The 20,464-nt window shown below is 41.2% G+C and overlaps 2 protein-coding genes across 3 annotated transcripts in view; one reads left to right on the forward strand and one right to left on the reverse strand.

Moving 5' to 3' along the window:
- Positions 1-2,024: 2,024 nt before the first annotated feature.
- On the reverse strand, positions 2,025-14,839 carry TGOLN2 (trans-golgi network protein 2). Of its 2 annotated transcripts, XM_075207225.1 has the most exons (5): positions 14,722-14,839; positions 14,177-14,361; positions 8,963-10,299; positions 4,675-4,758; positions 2,025-2,573 (listed from the first exon to the last, which is right to left on the reverse strand). In XM_075207225.1, the coding sequence occupies exons 2-5, from the start codon at positions 14,310-14,312 to the stop codon at positions 2,568-2,570; spliced, it is 1,563 nt and encodes a 520-aa protein (XP_075063326.1). In that variant the 5' UTR covers positions 14,313-14,361; positions 14,722-14,839; the 3' UTR covers positions 2,025-2,567. The 2 variants fall into 2 exon arrangements, with proteins under 2 accessions (XP_075063326.1, XP_075063327.1); XM_075207226.1 differs by lacking the exon at positions 14,177-14,361.
- Positions 14,324-20,464, forward strand: part of TCF7L1 (transcription factor 7 like 1) — a 140,499-nt gene continuing 134,358 nt past the window's right edge. Inside the window, exons 1-2 of the mRNA XM_075207224.1 lie at positions 14,324-14,395; positions 15,232-15,300. Coding sequence (XP_075063325.1) covers positions 15,274-15,300 — 27 coding nt within the window. The 5' untranslated portion in view covers positions 14,324-14,395; positions 15,232-15,273. The remainder of the gene's footprint in view (positions 14,396-15,231; positions 15,301-20,464) is intronic.

Consider the following 20,464-nt stretch of genomic DNA (forward strand, 5'->3'; position numbering starts at 1 on the left):
TATTTACAAATCCACCATATTCCCTCATATATTAAATCTTAAATAAATTAGGAAAACAAAAACCCGCCATTGCCCAAAGTGGATGTGTGACATTCATTTGACACTAAATCACAAATTTTAAACAAAATACTAACAATAAAATCACATAATAAACAACATATCTATAAACCTGAAAAAAAACACAAAATAGTTGAGGGTATTTCTGGCAACGCAATATGACAATTTTTTTATTTTTATATAAATGCTTTCTATTTGTCTCTAATTTTACCTCACATCAGAGCAGGACAACATGATGTAGAATTCAGGAGGCAGCCAGACAAATACAGAAGTCATAGTTTAAACTTTAAAGCAGGCCTGTCCAACCTGCGGCCCTCTAGGAGTTGTGAAACTACAAGTCCCAGCATGCCCCTCCAGCTATCAACTGGTTGTCTACCGGCAAAGCATGCTGGGGCTTGTAGTTTCACAATACCTGGAGGGCTGTAGGTTGGACAGGCCTGCTTTAAAGCAAGGGTTGAGGGTCCATTTGTCTATGGCAATTATAACATACTTACCTACTTTCTTCAGCTCTCTTCCGGGAGCCAGCCAGTGGAGGGGGGCGTGAGGGGGCGGGGCGGCCAAAATCGCGTCATTTCGGCCCCGCCCCCTGTGACGTCATGACGCAAATTGCGTCATTTGACAGCGGGGGGCGGGGCTAAACGCCGCGATTCATCGGGAATCGCGGCGTTTGGGATCTAATTCTGCCCACTTCACTAGGAAGTGGGCACTTCCTAGTGAAGTGGGCAGAATTCGGGAGATTGCCACACTCGCCCGGGAGTCCGGGAGACTCTCGCAAAATGCGGGAGTCTCCCGGACATTCCGGGAGAGTTGGCAAGTATGAATTATAACAGAAGTTTAAACACTTCTATAATTCATTACCATGCCTAGGAATTGTATGTAAACTCTGTTTTCTGTAACTTAAGTAATTGTCCCTGCGCAGCAATCATGAAAACAGCAGGCCATCTTTAAGAGATAATATTGTTAGTTATTATCAATTCTCACTTTTCAGAGATATCCATAAATCCTGTCCTGCATATACTCATCATTGATTAGTTATACATCCCTGATATAACTGGCTCCTGTTCTCCATTTAACATTTTGGCATGTTCCTCAAATTATCTCTTATTGTTCGCTAGCTTGATATACCTCAAATCACATTTTAAACAGACTATAAGCCCTAGGATCATCAGCTGAAATCCTACATTTTCTGCTTAGTGCAAGGCACCTTGTTTTGATTACCCCAAACTAGCACAAATACCACACAATGAACTGGAATATGTATAACATTTTCTTTTTACATAGTGCAAAATACAGTCCTAAAATAAGTTGCTTTACTCCCCCCCCCCCATTGCCATATCAGACACAGTTCATCAGACCAGCTATTTCCTGAACTACATTTTCAATGATGCTCAGTCTGTTCAATGGCTGAGCATCCTGGCAGTTGTAGTTCAGTGACAGCTTTAACTCTGAAGGCGATATATCCATAGTCTGTGCTGTATCTGCCTGTCTCTGTGTACCACGACTATAAATGTCTTATGTGGAGTGATTTCATAAAAAAAATATAAGATCAATCATTGCACCTCAAAAAAAAATGGACATTACAAATATTTAAAGTGCTATTTGTACTCTGTAGGAGTATACTAAATAAATGGGGAAGGGTGTGAATTGAGGATATTGTCTTTATTAAAAAAATTTAAGGGGCATATTCAATTGTCGGCGGAAATTCAGAAAATCTCGCGCTCGTCACACTTTTACCGTTACTACGGTAATAGTGCGCGTAAAAACAGTTAATACGGTAATTTTCTTGCTGGATTTCAGCTCGCAGCTCTCTGAGACGCGAGCTGAAATCCAGCTATCTATTACCGTAGTAACGGTATTAGTTTTTCCGCGTCGCGGAAAACTAACAATTGAATATTGCCCTAAATGTTGAAACATGGGCAAAATGGGAGTGTTTTTGATTTGTGATAAAAAAAACAAATATCGATAGATTTGTACGGTAGATAAATTTAATTAACAAATTCTACAAGAAAAAAAGCTATTCCACAAGACAAGTCTGGTAGATAGTTTGAAGATGGAAAAAAAGTCTTTTACATCTCATTTTCTATTTTGGTTTCTGTAGCGATGCTTTACGTCATTTAATATAATGTTACTTCCATGTAAGACATTTCAACTGTTCACTAGAGAATCCTCTCACCCTTAATAATATTTTTACGGAATAAACTATAACATAACAATTTTCAATACATAATTTACTCCAAACTCTGTGGTTTTGTAGAACATTCCTGTTTGTGTTCAGACAGATCTAACTAGAGATTTGTGCATGTGCAAACATAGTTTAACTGTGAGCTAATAAACGGTCTTCCCCAATACAGATCTAAGTGTACACGTGCGGGTAAACTAGATGACGAGGGTGCGCTGAGCAGAGTGCTAAAGTCACCAAAATTCGTAAGTGGACAGCTTGGTGAACTGGGAAAGAACACAGTCCGCTATCTTCCCAGCTGACAGCTGCAGGGCAGAAGCAAGTAGACGTCTCAAATCTGAAAAAAAAATCCATGAGTTAAACGGAGATAAAAAAACCCTTCTTCATGATTAGCAAATCCCTCTTTAAAAACAGAAAATGAATCAGGCTTAAGAAGATGATCATTTAATAAATTTGAGCACCCCGCTACACACATACATTAATTGGTAGTAGAACACGTATCGGACAATAACCTAATGAACAAAATAAGACGTTAAATTATGGGGAACAACTCACAGATCAAACAAACCCAATGCTTTTTTAAAGTAAAATTTTCATTAAAAGAAATAATGAAGATTCCCAATTTTTATTTTGAAAATATAGCTTATAAAATATATACAGTGCTTTAAAAGGGATTCAGCTCCTGACCCACATCCCACTCTTAAGAATGTCACAGCCTAGATGTTTTATTCTTTAGAATAGGAACTTTTAGTCGCACCTTGATGCTCAGAGCTACATCCTCCTTGAAAAAGATAATAGTAAACCATAAAGTTTAACCATTAAGATTGACATATTATTTAATTTTACCCCCCCCTTTTAGTCAGTACTTGGTTCCACCACCACTGGCAACTATTACAGCCGGTAATGGAGAAATATGTGTCCGTTCTTCCTGGTCAAACTGAGACAGGTTTGTTGGTGAGCGGCGATAGGCAGCAAGTTTGAGGTATTGGCACTGACTTTAAATTGGATTGCAATCAAGATGCGCTCAAGACAAATTTCCTCTCATGGGGCCTATCTGTCAAGGGATCTGTTTGATTTTCAGTCCGGGCTTCTTACTTACGACACTCCATTTGTGCAATGCCTTAGACATTGTTGGTCCAGGTACAGTATATCCCATCACACACAACCACTGACTTCTCTGTAGATTGTTCAATGTCACCGTCAGCCTAAAAGTAACTTTTCTGATAGGCCCCTTCTTGTCCAGAAGTTAAGGGGGCGGCCTGATCTGGGCAATGTGAATGTAGCTCTGTACGTCTTACACTTTATAATGGTCTTCTAGCCTTACACAGATTTATACAGTTTCATCGTCGTATCTATAATTTGTTTGGGATGGAATCTTTTCTTCCAGAAAGTCTCTACTACACTGTAGGACCTCCCAGACAAGAGGCAAACTTATATTTACAAAATAAGTAACAACAGATGTTCCTCACTTCTCTTACACAAGAGGAGCCAAAGAGCAAATTGTGTGACTTGAGACAATTTCACTGGGTATCTATATCTATATCATAGATATAGATATAGATATCTATATATAGATATAGATATCTATATATATATATAGATATAGATATCTATATATATATATATATATATATATATATATATATATATATCTATATCTCTCTATATATCTATATATATATCTATATATATATAGGATATTTATTTTGAAGCGACATGGTACCCAATACTTTGTGGGTCAGTACCAAACTATCGTAATGGAGGCTGATTATCTTTTTTAAAGCACTATAACGCTGAGTTGCTGTTTGCTATTAAAGAGGTTTTGCCATTGGCAAAATGTGGTCTATTAATAGCAAAGCAAATAGCTCCAACTAGAGGCTAATAGACATTACTACCATCTATTTAAATTGTTGTCAAACCCTTACTGGATTGGCCAAAAAAAGTAAACTACAAAATATGTTTTTAAAAAGAATCTTTAAATGAATAAAAATTAAATCCTGGATTAGGCCTTACAGATAAAGGCCACACTTAGTCGCCAGATCCTAAAGATGTAACAATATTATGTAAAAGGCCAAAATAGACTCAGCCGGAGTGAGCAGACATTTCACTTTACTTTAGATGTTAATTAATCTATAAAGCTGCTTTAACATCGAATTTAAGTAAATCGGGGGGCATGGAAACCAAGCATTATTCTTACAGACGCAAACTATCATTTTGTGCTATTATTTGTATTGTGTTACTGACAGTCCGACAATGAGTGCTGTAATAGAGATGCTCATTTTCATATTTTCACGAGGGAGGAGTTTAAGGTATTTTCGGCACGGTTGTTAATTGACGCCTGTGCTTCTCTCTCCCCCCTAAATTACTTTCTGGACAAGTGGCTATATTAATATCAGTAAAAAAGGATCAATCCTGCTACAGATTTATACAGATCTCACCTTGTGCTCCAATCGCTGGTATTCTCCTGAATTTGGCCGTCTGCCATTTCTGGAACGTTTCCCTTCAAGTGCAAAAGCGATAATCTGAGAAAAGAGCAAGAAATTGTAATAACTGGCTAAGTCCTCAGAGATTAATCCTTTAGAGCAGGCCTGTCCAACCTGCGGCCCTCCAGGTGTTGTGAAACTACAAGCCCCAGCATGCTTTGCCAGTAGACAACCTGTTGATAGCTGGAAGGGCATGCTGGGACTTGTAGTTTCACAAACATCTGGAGGGCCGCAGGTTGGACAAGCTTGCTTTAGAGTGTACCTGTAGGCTACAAAGTGGAGGCAGTCATTGTGTGGGCTGGACCTAAGACTTGCACTGATAACCAACACAATATTCATGAGAATGCAGTCTAAGAAAATGGCTGCCTTCAGTGTGTGTAGGTGACTGGTTACTTTCAAATACAGTAGTGAGAAAAAACTAATTTTATGCAGTTATTTACTGTATGGGTTTGACAAATAGAGGTTTCCCCCATTTGCAAAACACCTAAAGCTATAAATATATTCCCCATTGTTTTAATCCAATTAGTCCTCCCACAGTTTTCCCATGTAACATGAGGAGGTTGAAAAAAAGACATCAGTCCATCAAGTTCAACCTATTTTGAATCTCCTGCTATGTGTGCCAACCTGTTAGCCCAACATAATCCCACTATTTTACAATGGCTCTTTTGTTCCTGAATAAGCTGTTTTCTTATCCCCAAGACCATACCGGTCACATTGGAGCCATCCCAATGATTGTAGGGGAAGGGGAGGGGGGATTAAAAAAGGGATCCCTTTGCTATGCCCCTTCCCAGTCTAACTCAGCTCCAACCACCAAGCCAATGGCAGGGCAACATCCATGGTTCCCTGTCGAGTTGGTCCGTCCTAGGAGCGTATACAATTTTGCCGTGATACAAAAGACTATGTTTGGGGGAATTTTGGGCAAACTAAAGATCAAGGTTCCCATCTAGTTTATTCATATGGAAAGAATTGGAAAGCTGCATAGACAAAGAGACAGTTGTTTGCCACTGCTCCACTTTGCATCTCATCCGAATATACAGTGTGGGCTCACCGAAAGCGGGGAGACTTTATAGCCTGATTCTGCCTGTTGCAACAGACAGTGTGAAGGCTACAAAACCTTCAAAATCTTTGAGAACATTAGACCCATGGACACCCAATCTATGTGGGCTAAAAGGCAGCAATATTGCTTGGTTGTTGTTCTGTGCTTCCCTTATATGTTAACGTGCACTTTCGTCATGTAGGAAGATTGTTCTGTTACTTGCTGTGGCCCTCTTTTAAAGTTAAAATACATATGCTTAATTTTTCATCAATCTAGGTGCAAGCTCAAATTCCCAACGTGTTCATACACAGCCCCTCTGCTCCTTAGTCCCTGATAACGGGTCTGGCTAGGCCAGATTACCTCTCAAACACAACTGAAAGGAAAACAGACAAAACTGGCCTTGAGATAGTCCTGTGCCCTAGGTATCATCACAATAAGACCAGTGGACCATTTCCACCTATTGCACAGCTACAAAACCCTATCTCTTAGTAAAGAAAGTTAAATATCCCTGTACACTTGCAAATATACGTCACAATCCAAGGGCACCGTTTCGTGCTCACTTCCCTGCACTGTTTAAAGTGTCTCAATTTTCTTTGATTGTTTACTACATATCAGTTAAAAAAAAAAAAAAAAAAGAAGAGGAGGAAGTTGTTTTAACATTAGTTTGGCATGATAGTCATTAACATTAATTATGTAGCCAGAGGGGGACAAATGAAGCCACTCGCACCACAGGGAGCCACCTTGGCTATCTGCCAGCTTACTTGTGCAGAGACGCTAACAAGGAGAGGAAAGACAGCAGGAAGTGAACAGCCCATCTAACATCTTCAGTAGACCACCAGGTTGTGGCGATCTGCATAATGAAGGGATTGAGCCTGGCAGAAAGGATAAGGCAGTCGCTGAATCTGTATATGTCCACAAACCAGGACTTTATTTCTTATTGTGGAAGGAGTGATGCAGGCTGATTTACAGCCAGCAATAGTGAACACAGCTGCCTCAGTATATAGAGAAAAAAATGCAGGCGCTACTACTGTGGCATTAATGACGAGAGAGGATCTGCCCTCTACAGTGTACGCCCAATTTCTCTTGCTGAGCAATTGTAACTGCGTCCAAGTTGATAACGGCTCCTTCAGGGCGGGAATGCTAGACTGATATCTGTGCTGAGGCTCTCTTAGTGGGTAGTCTTCACACACTGGCGAGTCACCTAAGCTGAGGATTTTGCCTCTAGAGTGCAGGCTGACGGGGTGCACAGTTCTCCGGTGGCAACTCTGGTATCACAGCTGGATATTGATTGTAAGATAGAGGATACTGTGTCCGCCAAACACTGTACTAAATCGCAGATGAGGTCAGAGTCGGCGCTTCCGAACAGCGCAATTACAAATCTAAATAAGGTGCTTGACACCTTCCTGGAGTGAACTGGGGATCAAGGTGGGTACTTATTGGACACTACTGACTGGGGAAACCATGACAACAAGCAGATCCTATGTCCGAGAATCAGGAGCCACACAAATCATCTTTTTGCTACGATGGCTGCCAGGCCATGCCCGCGTGCGCCCAATGTCAATCTAACAGAGATCCTCATAATATCATTTGGCATTTCAAATACTGAGGATATTAATTTCACAATTGAAATCTACTAAAAGTGCACCAAATACATAACTATACAGTACTTTCGATTATTCAAATTAAAATCTTAATCCTTCTATTCTTTGAGCAGTCCTCAAGTGTTAGCAGCTGAAAAGCACATTAACTGCTGATCGTTGTGATTAAGAACGCAGTATATACGTGATCTAGTTTCTCAGTAAACTGTGGAAGGCACAGTTAGTACTTTCTCAGTCTTGCAAGTTAGGCAGGTAATATCTGCAAGTAATCTGTAGTAAGAGCACTGCCTGATGTTGAATACCTCACCTTTACATTCTCCATATGTCAGAAGGCAGGAGATAAGCAGCCAGATGACTCCGTTTCTGGGCTTCCAATTCCTATATAGCCCAAAAATTGGAATAATGCCCAAGATCTTATCCCAGAGCGGGCACTGGACCTAATGTCCAACAAGCCAATCAAACTATGGCCACCAAAGTGCCTGATAGCCAAGTATCTCCAGACTTCAACCCTAAAGGAGGTTACTGAGAAACTCCTTTCTATCATCATTTCCTGTAGCATGGCGGTAAAATGAAAGATTGAGGAACTTAAATTGGATGTAAGCCTCCTTTGTCAGAACCTACAAATCCTCTGTGGCACAACCTTGGAATCTGAGCGCTGGATATTGATAGATGTATAACAGTGGATTTAGAGATACAGTGGATACCTTGCTGACTCATCAAGTAAAAAAATAAAGTAAAATAAAAAAGTAGGAAAGCATGGTAGGACAATCTCCAGAAACAATGTGCTGAATCCTAGATTAAGAAGGATTCCCCCCCCTGGGACCCTGCCAGGACCACTGTTGGCTCCATTTCTGAATTCAGAGACTATAAAGAACATAACTGCATCATGTGTGGGAACAAACAGGCCTTTGTACTAGGGTGTTACTATTCTAAGTGAGAGAATACTGTGGGCATGAAAAGTAAGAATCATCTAAGGATCAATAGTCTTCCCACTGGCTGGGTCCACACTGTTCCAAATGGAATAAGGAGACAGATGGGCTGGGTACACACCGTTCCAAATGGAATGAGCACACAGGCAATTCAATCAGAACTATGTACACAGCTCTCTACATCGACCAATGATGGCTAATCCCTATGATGTCCTGACAGAAACTTGCCCATCCCTGAGTTAGTCTGACATCTAAATATATACCTACTTTATAAACTGTGGTACAACCCCCCAACAACTCATTTCCTCTTTACTATCCCAACTGTACCCTCTGCACCTCATGTCTTCAGGCAATTGGACTAAAGATGCGTAGCAGATGATACTTATGTAACTGTATTTAAGACGTGCTATAAGTACATTCAACAAATAGATCCATGTAATTTGTACTGGCAGTGTTATGATGTTAAAGTGTATAATCTTAAAATGGCTGGAAATATACTGCAAAAAACATGTAGATTAAATGAACTACATCCCAAGTACTACTATACCCGTCAGTGGATACCTGTGCCTAATCCAGCAATTACCAGAATTCAAATATTGCCCTGGCCTGTGCTATTCTCACTTAGTTGGGCATTTTTGAAGCAGAGTTCATGTAAAATTGAAAATTATATAGGGATTTACCTTGCGTTTGTTGTGATAGCCGATGTACAGTACAGCAACCAGGATAGCCGAGGTCACAAGATAGGCAAAGAAATGGCTGCTTTCTGATTCATCCTGCATCAGAGTTTTATCTTTATTTTCAGCGGGAACGTTATCCTGTTGACGTGGTGAGTTTTCGTCATCTGCATCACTAGTACCAGCAGCATTTTCAGCATTATCATAACTGTCGTCTGTTTCTTCTTCCTCACCTTCCTTCTCGTTGTCTTTCTCACCCCCCTCGCCGTCGTTTTCTTCCTGCTCCTCCTCAAGATTGCCCTCCGCCTTCTTCTCCCCCTCCTCCGCCGTACCCTCCGTCTTCTTTTCCCCCTCCTCCGCCGTACCCTCCGTCTTCTTTTCCCCTTCCTCTGCCTTACCCTCCGTCTTCTTTTCCCCTTCCTCTGCCTTACCCTCCGTCTTCTTTTCCCCTTCCTCTGCCTTACCCTCCGTCTTCTTTTCCCCTTCCTCTGCCTTACCCTCCGTCTTCTTTTCCCCTTCCTCTGCCTTACCCTCCGTCTTCTTTTCCCCTTCCTCTGCCTTACCCTCCGTCTTCTTTTCCCCTTCCTCTGCCTTACCCTCCGTCTTCTTTTCCCCTTCCTCTGCCTTACCCTCCGTCTTCTTTTCCCCTTCCTCTGCCTTACCCTCCGTCTTCTTTTCCCCTTCCTCTGCCTTACCCTCCATCTTCTTTTCCCCTTCCTCTGCCTTACCCTCCGTCTTCTTTTCCCCTTCCTCTGCCTTACCCTCCGTCTTCTTTTCCCCTACCTCTGCCTTACCCTCAGTCTTCTTTTCCCCTTCCTCTGCCTTACCCTCAGTCTTCTTTTCCCCTTCCTCTGCCTTACCCTCCGTCTTCTTTTCCCCTTCCTTACTCTCCGTCTTCTTTTCCCCTTCCTCTGCCTTACCCTCCGTCTTCTTTTCCCCTTCCTCTGCCTTACCCTCCGTCTTCTTTTCCCCTTCTACCACCTTCTTCTCCACTTCCTCTGCTTTATCCTCAGTCTTCTTCTCCCCTTCTTCCACCTTCTTCTCCCCTTCCTCTGCCTTACCCTCGGTCTTTTTCTCCCCTTCCTCTGCCTTACCCTCCATCTTCTTCTCCCCTTCCTCTGCCTTGCCCTCTGTCTTTTGCTCCCCTTCTACCACCTTCTTCTCCCCTTCCTCTGCCTTACCCTCCGTCTTCTTCTCCCCTTCTACCACCTTCTTCTCCCCTTCCTCTGCCTTACCCTCCGTCTTCTGCTCCCCTTCCACCGTATTACCCTCCACCATTTTTCCCTCTTTTGTTTCTGACTGCTTTACAGAGTCATCATTTTTCCCAGGATCAGCCGGAGCAGCTGTTAAAATAAAAATTAAATTATATACATGCCTGTTATACTCTAGTATGTATTTACAGTATTAAAAAAAGACACAGAATTAACTAAATGTAACATAGGAAAAATATGAATCTCTTAGAACTATGCAACATAGAAAGAGTCCACCTTAAGGTGGTAGAAAACATACCTGTACTGGTTAAGTGAAAGTTTGTACCTATAGCCGTCTTTACAGTAAATATTGAAAATTGACCAACTGTGTTGCTTTTAAAATACTCATAATAAGTATTATTTCCAGAGTAAGTGTGTATTACTGGGGAAAGTCATTACTGCCTCAGAACACCCATTAGATCTTCCTCAAATGGGAAATATCTAGTTACAGTTGGCAGACTGATAGCAGGTACCCTGGAAAGCAAGGAGCGGACATCTGTGTGTCTAGAACGTGACAAGGTATAACAAGTACTCTGGAGTGGGAAAGAGAGTACTTACAGCACATGGCTGTTACATGGACTGATGTCTGATGGCAAGAGCTGCCGTGTGCCAGCAAGCTGTGGCATCAACTCCTTTGACAGCTAAAGAACAGATACTGTAAGGCTGGTTTGTCCTCAGGAGCTGTGTGAGTGTGCTGGTGTGTGGACTCAGACACTGCAGGAATTACAATGTCCCACAGAACTCCTTGCCCAAAGGTAACTCAGACAATTCCTGTTATGAAGGCATGAATGGTGAAACCTGTGGGTACATTATGATGTTCTAGAAGTTGAAGTGCTGTAGTAAAAACAGTTCATATGGTTAAGAGACCGTGCAAGTGATAAATAACGAAGGGTTATGCATTCAACCCTTGCTGCTTCCTGCTAAGTCAGTACCGTAACCTGTCCTATGTCCCACACTGTAACAACTATATTCTACAAAAACTCAACAAAAGATGACACACTCACTAAATGATTTTTCCATAAACCTCTAAATACAGGGCAGAAAACAAAGGACTCATAATTATTGGCACTATTTCTATTGCAAGATACTTCCAGTAAAGGGGCCAATAATGGTGTACAGTATTTACGATTTCAAAGACAAGTCCCCTCAGCAGCATGCATTAAACGAGAGCATGCCTCATAAAATGCGTTGAGTGAGAAATTGGTGTTTAAAACCTCATGTAGACATATGAAAGGTTACACAAAAAGTGGTTATGCAGGTTTACATGTATATGTTTAGTGATGTGTAACTTTCTTTATTAAATGAACACTACATATATCAATTTGAAAATTAGGTTAGTCACGTGGTATATGCCTAAAATTCTTTCAGTGTATAATTTTAGTTTTCAATTAGGCTTAATAAAACTGTGCTATCTTTCATCTTAGCCTTTAAATACTAGTGGATAGGCTTATCATCATCATCATCAAAAAATAAGTTTTAGGTTTGTAAATTTAGGTCACCATCTTACAACAATAACATTTCAGGTTGATATGTTTTCCTGTTTTATTGCTTTGGAATCACACAAGTGCAGGTCTATTGTGACATTGCAAGAGCAGCCAGAAGTCACTTTATGAAAACCTATCTCTACATTCACTTATGTAGCCAGGTTTACATTACCTGCGCTATAGATAAAGCTAATAGTGTATTAGTCATAATACGGAGTACCTGTTATCTACAACACACACATGACAAGCCAAAGAGATTGTTTGGGGGGTGGGGGGTAAAGGTAAATAACAGCTGAGGGTTTTGTGCAATAACTGTAAATGTTGTGTTTATACATTTAAGTTATATTTTAGTGGTGTCCATTTAAATACCCCTTAATTGACCATTCTGTGACTTGTACGAAGATGACAAGCAAATTATGAAATTAAAAAGTGTGTTAAGCTGAACTGTTACATATTTACAATCATTACTTATTCTAATTATACTTGTAGAATGCCTCTTGCTAATTAAATGATTATTTTTTTCCCATCTGACCATCATAACATCCTTACCCTCGCCCCCACCGCTCACTATGTATGGCTTCAGTACTAAGCCCTGCAGGTGTAACAATGTAATACCTTACAAAGGGCTCAATATCAGGGTGCAGTATCAAGCTTGGGTGGAATACATGCATGGTGCTGTCACTATACACTGTAGGAATCTGATGAATATGTAACAGTTGCTCCCTGCAGCCCTTTTGGTATAAAAATCAAAAGGAGACAGACATTTCAAGCCAAAGACGGGTCCCTGTTTCTATATGGTAACACTGCTACTTAATGAATCACTGCAATCCCAAAGGGGAAGTCGTGAAGGGAGGGATATTTGTTAACTTTGAGTAACTGTTCCTGTAAGACAATGAATGATACCCATATGTTTGAAAGATACTTTGTGCATTGAAGTTTATAGCGGATATTTAATTTTATGTTGCCTGAGGTAGCGTGCCTCATAGATGTCACCAGCTCTTAAAGCTGCACTACTACCTAGTAAAAGGTGGCAATGTAGGATCTCGTCAGCCATCTGGTGGAGCTGCTACATGAAGCCATTTTTCCCCAGGGCTCTGTTGGTTCTGTTACACAGGACCAACAAATCAGTTACGTTAACCACCTATAGAGGGCAGCAGAGGGGTGTGTAAGCAATTTATTATCGTAACCTGGGCTGAATTAATGTATATTTAAATTCACCTTCAACTAATTAATTCAGCCCAAATAGTTGCAATAGTAAATTTATGGAGGACACAAACAGGTGCTTATTTTGCATTCAGTTGCAACCATTTTGGGGGCCAAACCAGTATTCAGCTTATCAATGCACTAGGACCTAATGACATCATTTAGACACGAAGCTCTAATTTACTTGTAAGTTGATAGACTGCATTGTCATGAAAGCTGGTTGAGCCCACTAAAGGAACCATAGATATACATGGTAGGCATCATACATACAGGCAGAACAAGATTTCCAGGACCCCTGTACAACCATAACAATCATCTTGCCCCTGTATGACCCGAGTATCTGGAATAGCTGGTTGTTCGTGATTTTACAAATAAAGCAGTTGACTGAAATTAACTGAAAGGCAATGGTGACCATAACCTTATTATTTCCTTATTAAACCCATTAAACATAAAGCAAAAATAATAAATCAAGCTTATCTATAAAGAAGTAACCTAAACCACTAACATAAGAGATTTTTACTGATTGTTGATATGTATGCTCTAATACTAAATATATATTTGCTGTGATGAGTGATACTTACACTTACATCCTTTTATTAGTGTACACCAGCCTTAACTATTTGTTCTTTAAAATTATATTAGCAAAAACACATATTAATATGGCAAGTCATCACTGTACACATTTGACACCATACATGTACTTGTTCATTTAGGAAACACAAACAAAAAAATACGCTCTTGTCATAAATGCCAGAATTGCTAACCTTCCTTAGATGTAATTTCCCTTTAAATGTTGTCACATAGATTTCTTAAAGTGCACTGAAATTGGTCATATATAATAAGTTGAGTTACATATAAGCAAAGCTATACTATATACTATGTGTGGCGCAACACAATGGCTAAGTGTGTTCTCCCTGTGTTTGTGTGGGTTTACTCTGGGTGCTCTGGTTTCCTCCCACACTCCAAAAAACGTGTGTGTGTGCGCTGCGGAATAGTGGCGCTATATAAATGGTAATAATAATACAAGTATATATTAACCAGTGGTAAATAAAAAAGATGGATTATATAATAATCAGAGTATATGATAATACAAGTAACAATGCATTGCCCTGCTTATTAAATACCAGAGATATATTATATATAAGGGCATATGTCAGTGACAGGTTGGAGGGATCCCAGTGGTGAAGTTGACTTAAAGCTACAACCTATGAGCCGCCGTAGATTCATTTCTGATCGACACATAATAGTTATTTTTTTTTTTTATTTTATGTAATGTTTCTCACCACTGCCCGGGGATCCATCAAAGACTAGGAACACAAGGAGCAGCACACAGCACGACACCCGAGCAGCCATCATTAGGAGAGTGCGTTGACACTTCCGGTAACACTTCCTGCTTCCGGGTGACGGTGGCGCAGACATGTTTCTACACCTTGGGAGCGGAACCTTGGTGGGGGGACAAAGATGGCGGCTTCGCCAGCAGATAATTCAGACGCCATCTTGTGGTATAGTTTAGATATACATAGATTCATCGATTACATATTGTATATTTTAGTTTTCACACTTAGTCATGATTATCCATATTCCTGATGAAGCGTATTATCCTTGAATTCAGATCAGTGTCGATTTTGTTGTATGAGAGATGCTTATATGATGAGTGGGGTAGTATAGCACTGTGTCAGTTCTACTTTAAATGTCAAATTCCAAAACATTCAGAAGAAACATGGTTGTTCAGATGGGACAGTTTTTTAAGAAGTCTTAAAGTCAATAAAATGTCACTTTTATAGACATCACATAATGAAAATATATGTATATTTTTGGGCATACTTACCTACTTTCTTCAGCTCTCTTCCGGGAGCCAGCCAGTGGAGGGGGGCGTGAGGGGGCGGGGCGGCCAAAATCGCGTCATTTCGGCCCCGCCCCCTGTGACGTCATGACGCAAATTGCGTCATTTGACAGCGGGGGGCGGGGCTAAACGCCGCGATTCATCGGGAATCGCGGCGTTTGGGATCTAATTCTGCCCACTTCACTAGGAAGTGGGCACTTCCTAGTGAAGTGGGCAGAATTCGGGAGATTGCCACACTCGCCCGGGAGTCCGGGAGACTCTCGCAAAATGCGGGAGTCTCCCGGACATTCCGGGAGAGTTGGCAAGTATGTTTTTGGGGGGATGGTTGTAACAGAACCATTTTGCGCTGTTCTGCCATGGCAAGAGGTATAGTACAAGAGAAGCTAGGAAGAGATTCAGTGGAGACTGGCTAAGAGTTACATTGGATGTAGAAAGAAGTGTGTATATTTTGTATATATCCTAGAAGTTTATAAATATATGTCCACTTTTTTATAGGTCTGAGGATCTGCTTTCCGCTCATGTCACTTCACTAGTCGGATGGAAGTTGAATCTCATCAAAAATCAGTGAGTCCTATGCTTTTAACTCCTATTGAATCAGTCATCCACACATGTAATACACTGGTGACTAAAACACTATGGGCCTGATTCATCAAGACACGTATCAGCTGATTTTGTTCATATCGTACGCAAATGTTCATATCACTCTGCACATGTCCAGAATCTACAGAAACGTTAGTGAATGCTGTTCTGTGCGCCTACGAGTGCAAAGGACACTTACTACAGCCTACGATTTCGGGGAGTGAACTGAGTGGGGAAGGGTCGTTTTGCCTTAGTGAATTTACAGAAAGGGCGTGCCAAACTCAAGCGCACGCAGCACATTCGAATCCAGCTCTGAGCGTCTGAAAGTTACTTGTGTTTTTGCCGTATCTCTTGCTCCAACTAAAGGGCTAGTCTAAGTCCTGATCAGCGTTGATGAGTCTCATATGCTGGATAAAACGTGTTTGCAATCAAGTGCAACTATAAAAATGTATTTTATGCTCAGTAGATATTAAGATTATCCTAATGTATTTCATGGGATTTTTTATTTTTTTTAACTGTTTTATCATTAATGCCTATAGTATTACTAGATTACATTAATTCAATATTTTTTTTATGTCTGTGCGTTCTTTTGTCAAGTTATTGATCCACATAGGTATTGTGCGCATCCTGCAGCATGTTGTGTAGTAGAACAAAGCAGACCTGCCACTGATTTCAAAAACACTGATATCTTGAGATCCGTGCCTTGATGAATTCGGGAGTGCGCCTAAATACGTGCGCATAATACTGAATGCGGGTTGCGCTCAGAATGCCTGCCTTGATGGATCAGGCCCCATGACTAAGAGGTTTTAGTATTTGCCTTCTTATAGCTTTTATAGAATTACATAAATTATGTAATTTTGCAGTTTGTAAGGAAAACAAATCGAAGAATGTTCCCTGCTCATGAGAGCTTACATTCTAGAGGATTGGCTGAGCAACACAAGAAAAACAAGGAAGTGCAGTTGTGATGTCACAAAAATTGCTTTGCAGATCATGGATTTGCAGGACAAATGGCTTTTGTTGTGGAAGGTGCAAATAGTTTGTGAGATGATGGGAGTTTCGTCACAACATAGGATAGTTGCAATAATGCATATGATCCGCACAAATGTGTTTTTTGGTTTTTTTTATAGCATTTTTCTTTTTTGTTGTGCAAAAACACCTTAAACGTACACCACCTTCAGTTCAACAAGCGCTTTATCTAAGCATAAATAATGCACAATGTGCTTAATTTTTTTTTACTGGACTAACAACAGCCCCAGTTTCCCCTATCTTCATAATCCATATGAAACATAAATCAGGGTCATAGGAGCATTGTATTGGGAGAAAAATATACGTTTACGTTGGTGAAGAGGTGGTCCAAATGTGAAGTAGGACATGTTTAATGGTGATGTTTTTAGATATGTATATGTATGAATTCTGTCTTTAAAGTCGGAATAATCGTGAAAAGGAATATCCTCAGTTGGGATGTGTACCTGTGTATGCACTGTAAAAATATGTACTATTGCTCTGCCCTTCGTAAATGACCTCCATAGAGTTGAAACTCTGCGCCCCTTGACCAACAGAAACTACTTCTATGTTAGGATAGAGAAATATTCAGACCTCTTCTGAAAAGAAAGCAGACATAAAGGTTAGTATGAGGTGAACTTAATAATGTACTCTAACTAAAATGTTATATTGGGTGGAATTCATTAAGATAGATTAAATCCTGTCTCTTACTCATACTTGCCAACATTTTTTTTTCTGTTTCCGGGAGATGCCGGCTGGGACGTGGGCGTGCAGGGGGCGGGGCTGCGAAATGGCGTCATTTTGGCCCCGCCCCCGTGACGGAATGACGCAAATTGCGTCATTTTACAGTGGGGGCGGGGCTAAACGCCGCGATTCCGGGTGAATCGCGGCGTTTAAACTAAATTTTTCCCCCTTCCTATCAGGGAGATTGCCACACTCGTCCGGGAGACTCTCGCAAAATGCGGGAGTCTCCCGGACAATCCGGGAGAGTTGGCAAGTATGCTCTTACTTATCTTTAATGCGCTGTTTATCCGATCTGTCAGGTTCCACAAAGCCTCCAACAGGCCCATGCTACTTATTTGTATACTGTATTGTCGGTCTATCTCCCAAATGTTCTTAACATTTGCCTGAAATGCATTTCCCACTGGTGTTAACATCGTGGCACAGGCCAGTACTGAGCGAGAATTCCTGAAAACTGGTGGCATTTATTCAAAGTGCTGACAGGTCTTTCCAAGAAGTCTCTTCTTACCATTATAATTTTCTTCTCTGAAGCGGTCTCCATATTACACGTTCTAAGAAGAAAACTTCTACTCTGCACTGATGAACTTCAATAAGGGTAAAGCAGCATGTTTGTAGGTGGTAAAATCATACTTACCTACTTTCTTCAGCTCTCTTCCGGGAGCCAGCCAGTGGAGGGGGGCGTGAGGGGGCGGGGCGGCCAAAATCGCGTCATTTCGGCCCCGCCCCCTGTGACGTCATGACGCAAATTGCGTCATTTGACAGCGGGGGGCGGGGCTAAACGCCGCGATTCATCGGGAATCGCGGCGTTTGGGATCTAATTCTGCCCACTTCACTAGGAAGTGGGCACTTCCTAGTGAAGTGGGCAGAATTCGGGAGATTGCCACACTCGCCCGGGAGTCCGGGAGACTCTCGCAAAATGCGGGAGTCTCCCGGACATTCCGGGAGAGTTGGCAAGTATGGGTAAAATGCATGAGGCTAATCTGACTGCAGCTCAGTCTCCTCAGAGCGCTGTCTGGGCACTCCAAGGAGATATCAGGCAGAATTATAATACTAATAATATTAATAATAATGTTCTCAGAAAGGAAGTGTGTTAATAATTCCTCACCTCCTGTCTGAGCAACATAGAAGCAGAGTGCGCAGTGCAGCAGCAGAGCGACCTGTCAAAGGGTCAATGAGGATAGCTATGAGAGATATGAGGGTGGCAGAATAGTAATAATATATACTTTATATTTATAAGCCTTTGTTGCAGTTAATTTATGCACTTGTAATTCAGTTGTGTTGTGGCCCACTTGTACTTGTTAGTACCTATTAGCAGGTCTTGAAATTTTTTTAGTGAGTGCCACTGGTCTAGACTGGCAGCTGGATGTGCTCAGAGGGAGTAGTAACAGGTGGGGGCAGAATAGGCTATGATAAAACGCTGGGTTTTGAGGGGTTTATGTAACTACCTATCGGGATAGGTCTGTAATGTGGTGGGTTCTTAATGCACCACTAGATTCTTTACACATATCCTCTATAGGAGTTACTGTCACTTAAGGTCAGCAGGATACCCAGCTGTCGAGAGGCCCCCACACTGTTAGTACTGACCACTGGCACAGAACTCTGCAGAGCTTCAAGTCTCCTTTGACTTTGCAGCTTTCTGACCCTGAAAAAAGTGTGGAGACATCAGGCTTGGTCCCTACTTTGCTGGTAGAACCTCTGACCTGTGCCTCGTCTTCTCTCCGATAGCCATCTCTCCCGCCTTCAAGGCTTCTTCTTTGCTGCTCCCCCTTTTGGATCTCTCAACCCCACCTGACCACACGCTGTCCCTCTGTGTCTTCGCTATAGCCTATCATACCACCACCTGATACTATTCCCTCTGGAGTCCCACTAGCTCCTCAGCATTGCCTTCTCCTGCTAGATAGTAATTTGTTACGAGCAGGGCTCTCTCTACCCTCTGTCTCATATTTGCACCTCCTTTGTGCTACTTTAATTGTTCTTCGATTTATCGCACAAGGTAGGATACAATAGTTTAGACTACGGTATCAAGAAAAAATATATTAATAAAATGGTTTTCAATATTTTACAACTGTTGAAGACAGCTGCCTCACTGCATCATTGAAGTCTTATACATGGCTAGGTAGAGAAACAAACAAACAGAGAGGCCAGTGATGTCTGCTGATCGGTGCATTTCTGACCCCTTAGGAAGGGAAAAGGTTATTTAACCAAGAGACTGGCTTGTTACTAATGTCAATCATATAAACATTTGGGGTCCTATGTGTAGACATTCTCGCCCCAGTGCACACCTCGTTACTAATGCTCTGAATAGCAGGTGAGTTAAACCCTTTGGAAATATGCAATTATTAACAGAAATTAATTTTGCTAACAAAGCTTTTATTTGCTTCATTCCTCACTGGAGCATATTTATTTGTTACCTTGTAAAACAGATTAAAGCTAACTCGACAAGCAGTAAAGACAAATCACTCAACCATGTACCGCCTTCTGCTCCAGGATTAACCCATTATTGCAGTCAAATATAGTTGCAATAGTTCATAACAATTGTGTACATTTCAGTACAAAATACAACACTTTGGATGTCATTGTACTTATTATTAGTGTATATTAATATACGCCATTATATATTAAAAATCATAACATTATTATTTATTACACTGTCATGGTCATTAGTTTTTAGATTGGAGTTGAGCAAGCTTGAGCTCTCCAGATATTGTTCAGCTATATTTCCCATCATGCTCCACCAGCCAGAAGATGTGGGTATGCCACTGTATGTGACTTTCTAAGACAGTGCTCCTCTTCTGTTAAACCATCATGGTAGCAACAGAGGGACATGTGAAGTGAATCAGGAATGGTGCTACTTGTCACCTACACACAGTGGAGGTGAACCATGAAGCACATTCTATGCATATCCTAAAACACCTCATTTTTGTACCCACCGGGTGCTGCTGAATGTTCCGCCCAGTGCATTCCAAGGCGCTCTCTTCCCCTCCACTCTCAGGAGGTGCCTCCACAGGCTATAAGTGCGCCCAGGTGCGTAGAGAGGCAGAAACAATCTCCAGCAACACCGCACTCTGCAAAAGTATAAATGCCACATCTTAGTCCTAACACTGCACTCTGCAAAAGTACAAACGCCACATCTTAGTCATACCATCACACTCTGCAAAAGTATAAACGCCACATCTTAGTCCTAACACCGCACTCTGCAAAAGTATAAATGCCACATCTTAGTCCTAACACCGCACTCTGCAAAAGTATAAATGCCACATCTTAGTCCTAACACCGCACTCTGCAAAAGTATAAATGCCACATCTTAGTCATACCACTTTAGTACTACTCTCTCAATAAACTACCCTTCTACTTTATATTAAAATACTGTTCAGTTTAACCTCATCTATGTTTTAAATTCATTATG

Source organism: Mixophyes fleayi, chromosome 4 (genome assembly GCF_038048845.1).
Source record: "Mixophyes fleayi isolate aMixFle1 chromosome 4, aMixFle1.hap1, whole genome shotgun sequence".
Classification (NCBI taxonomy): Eukaryota; Metazoa; Chordata; class Amphibia; order Anura; family Limnodynastidae; genus Mixophyes; species Mixophyes fleayi.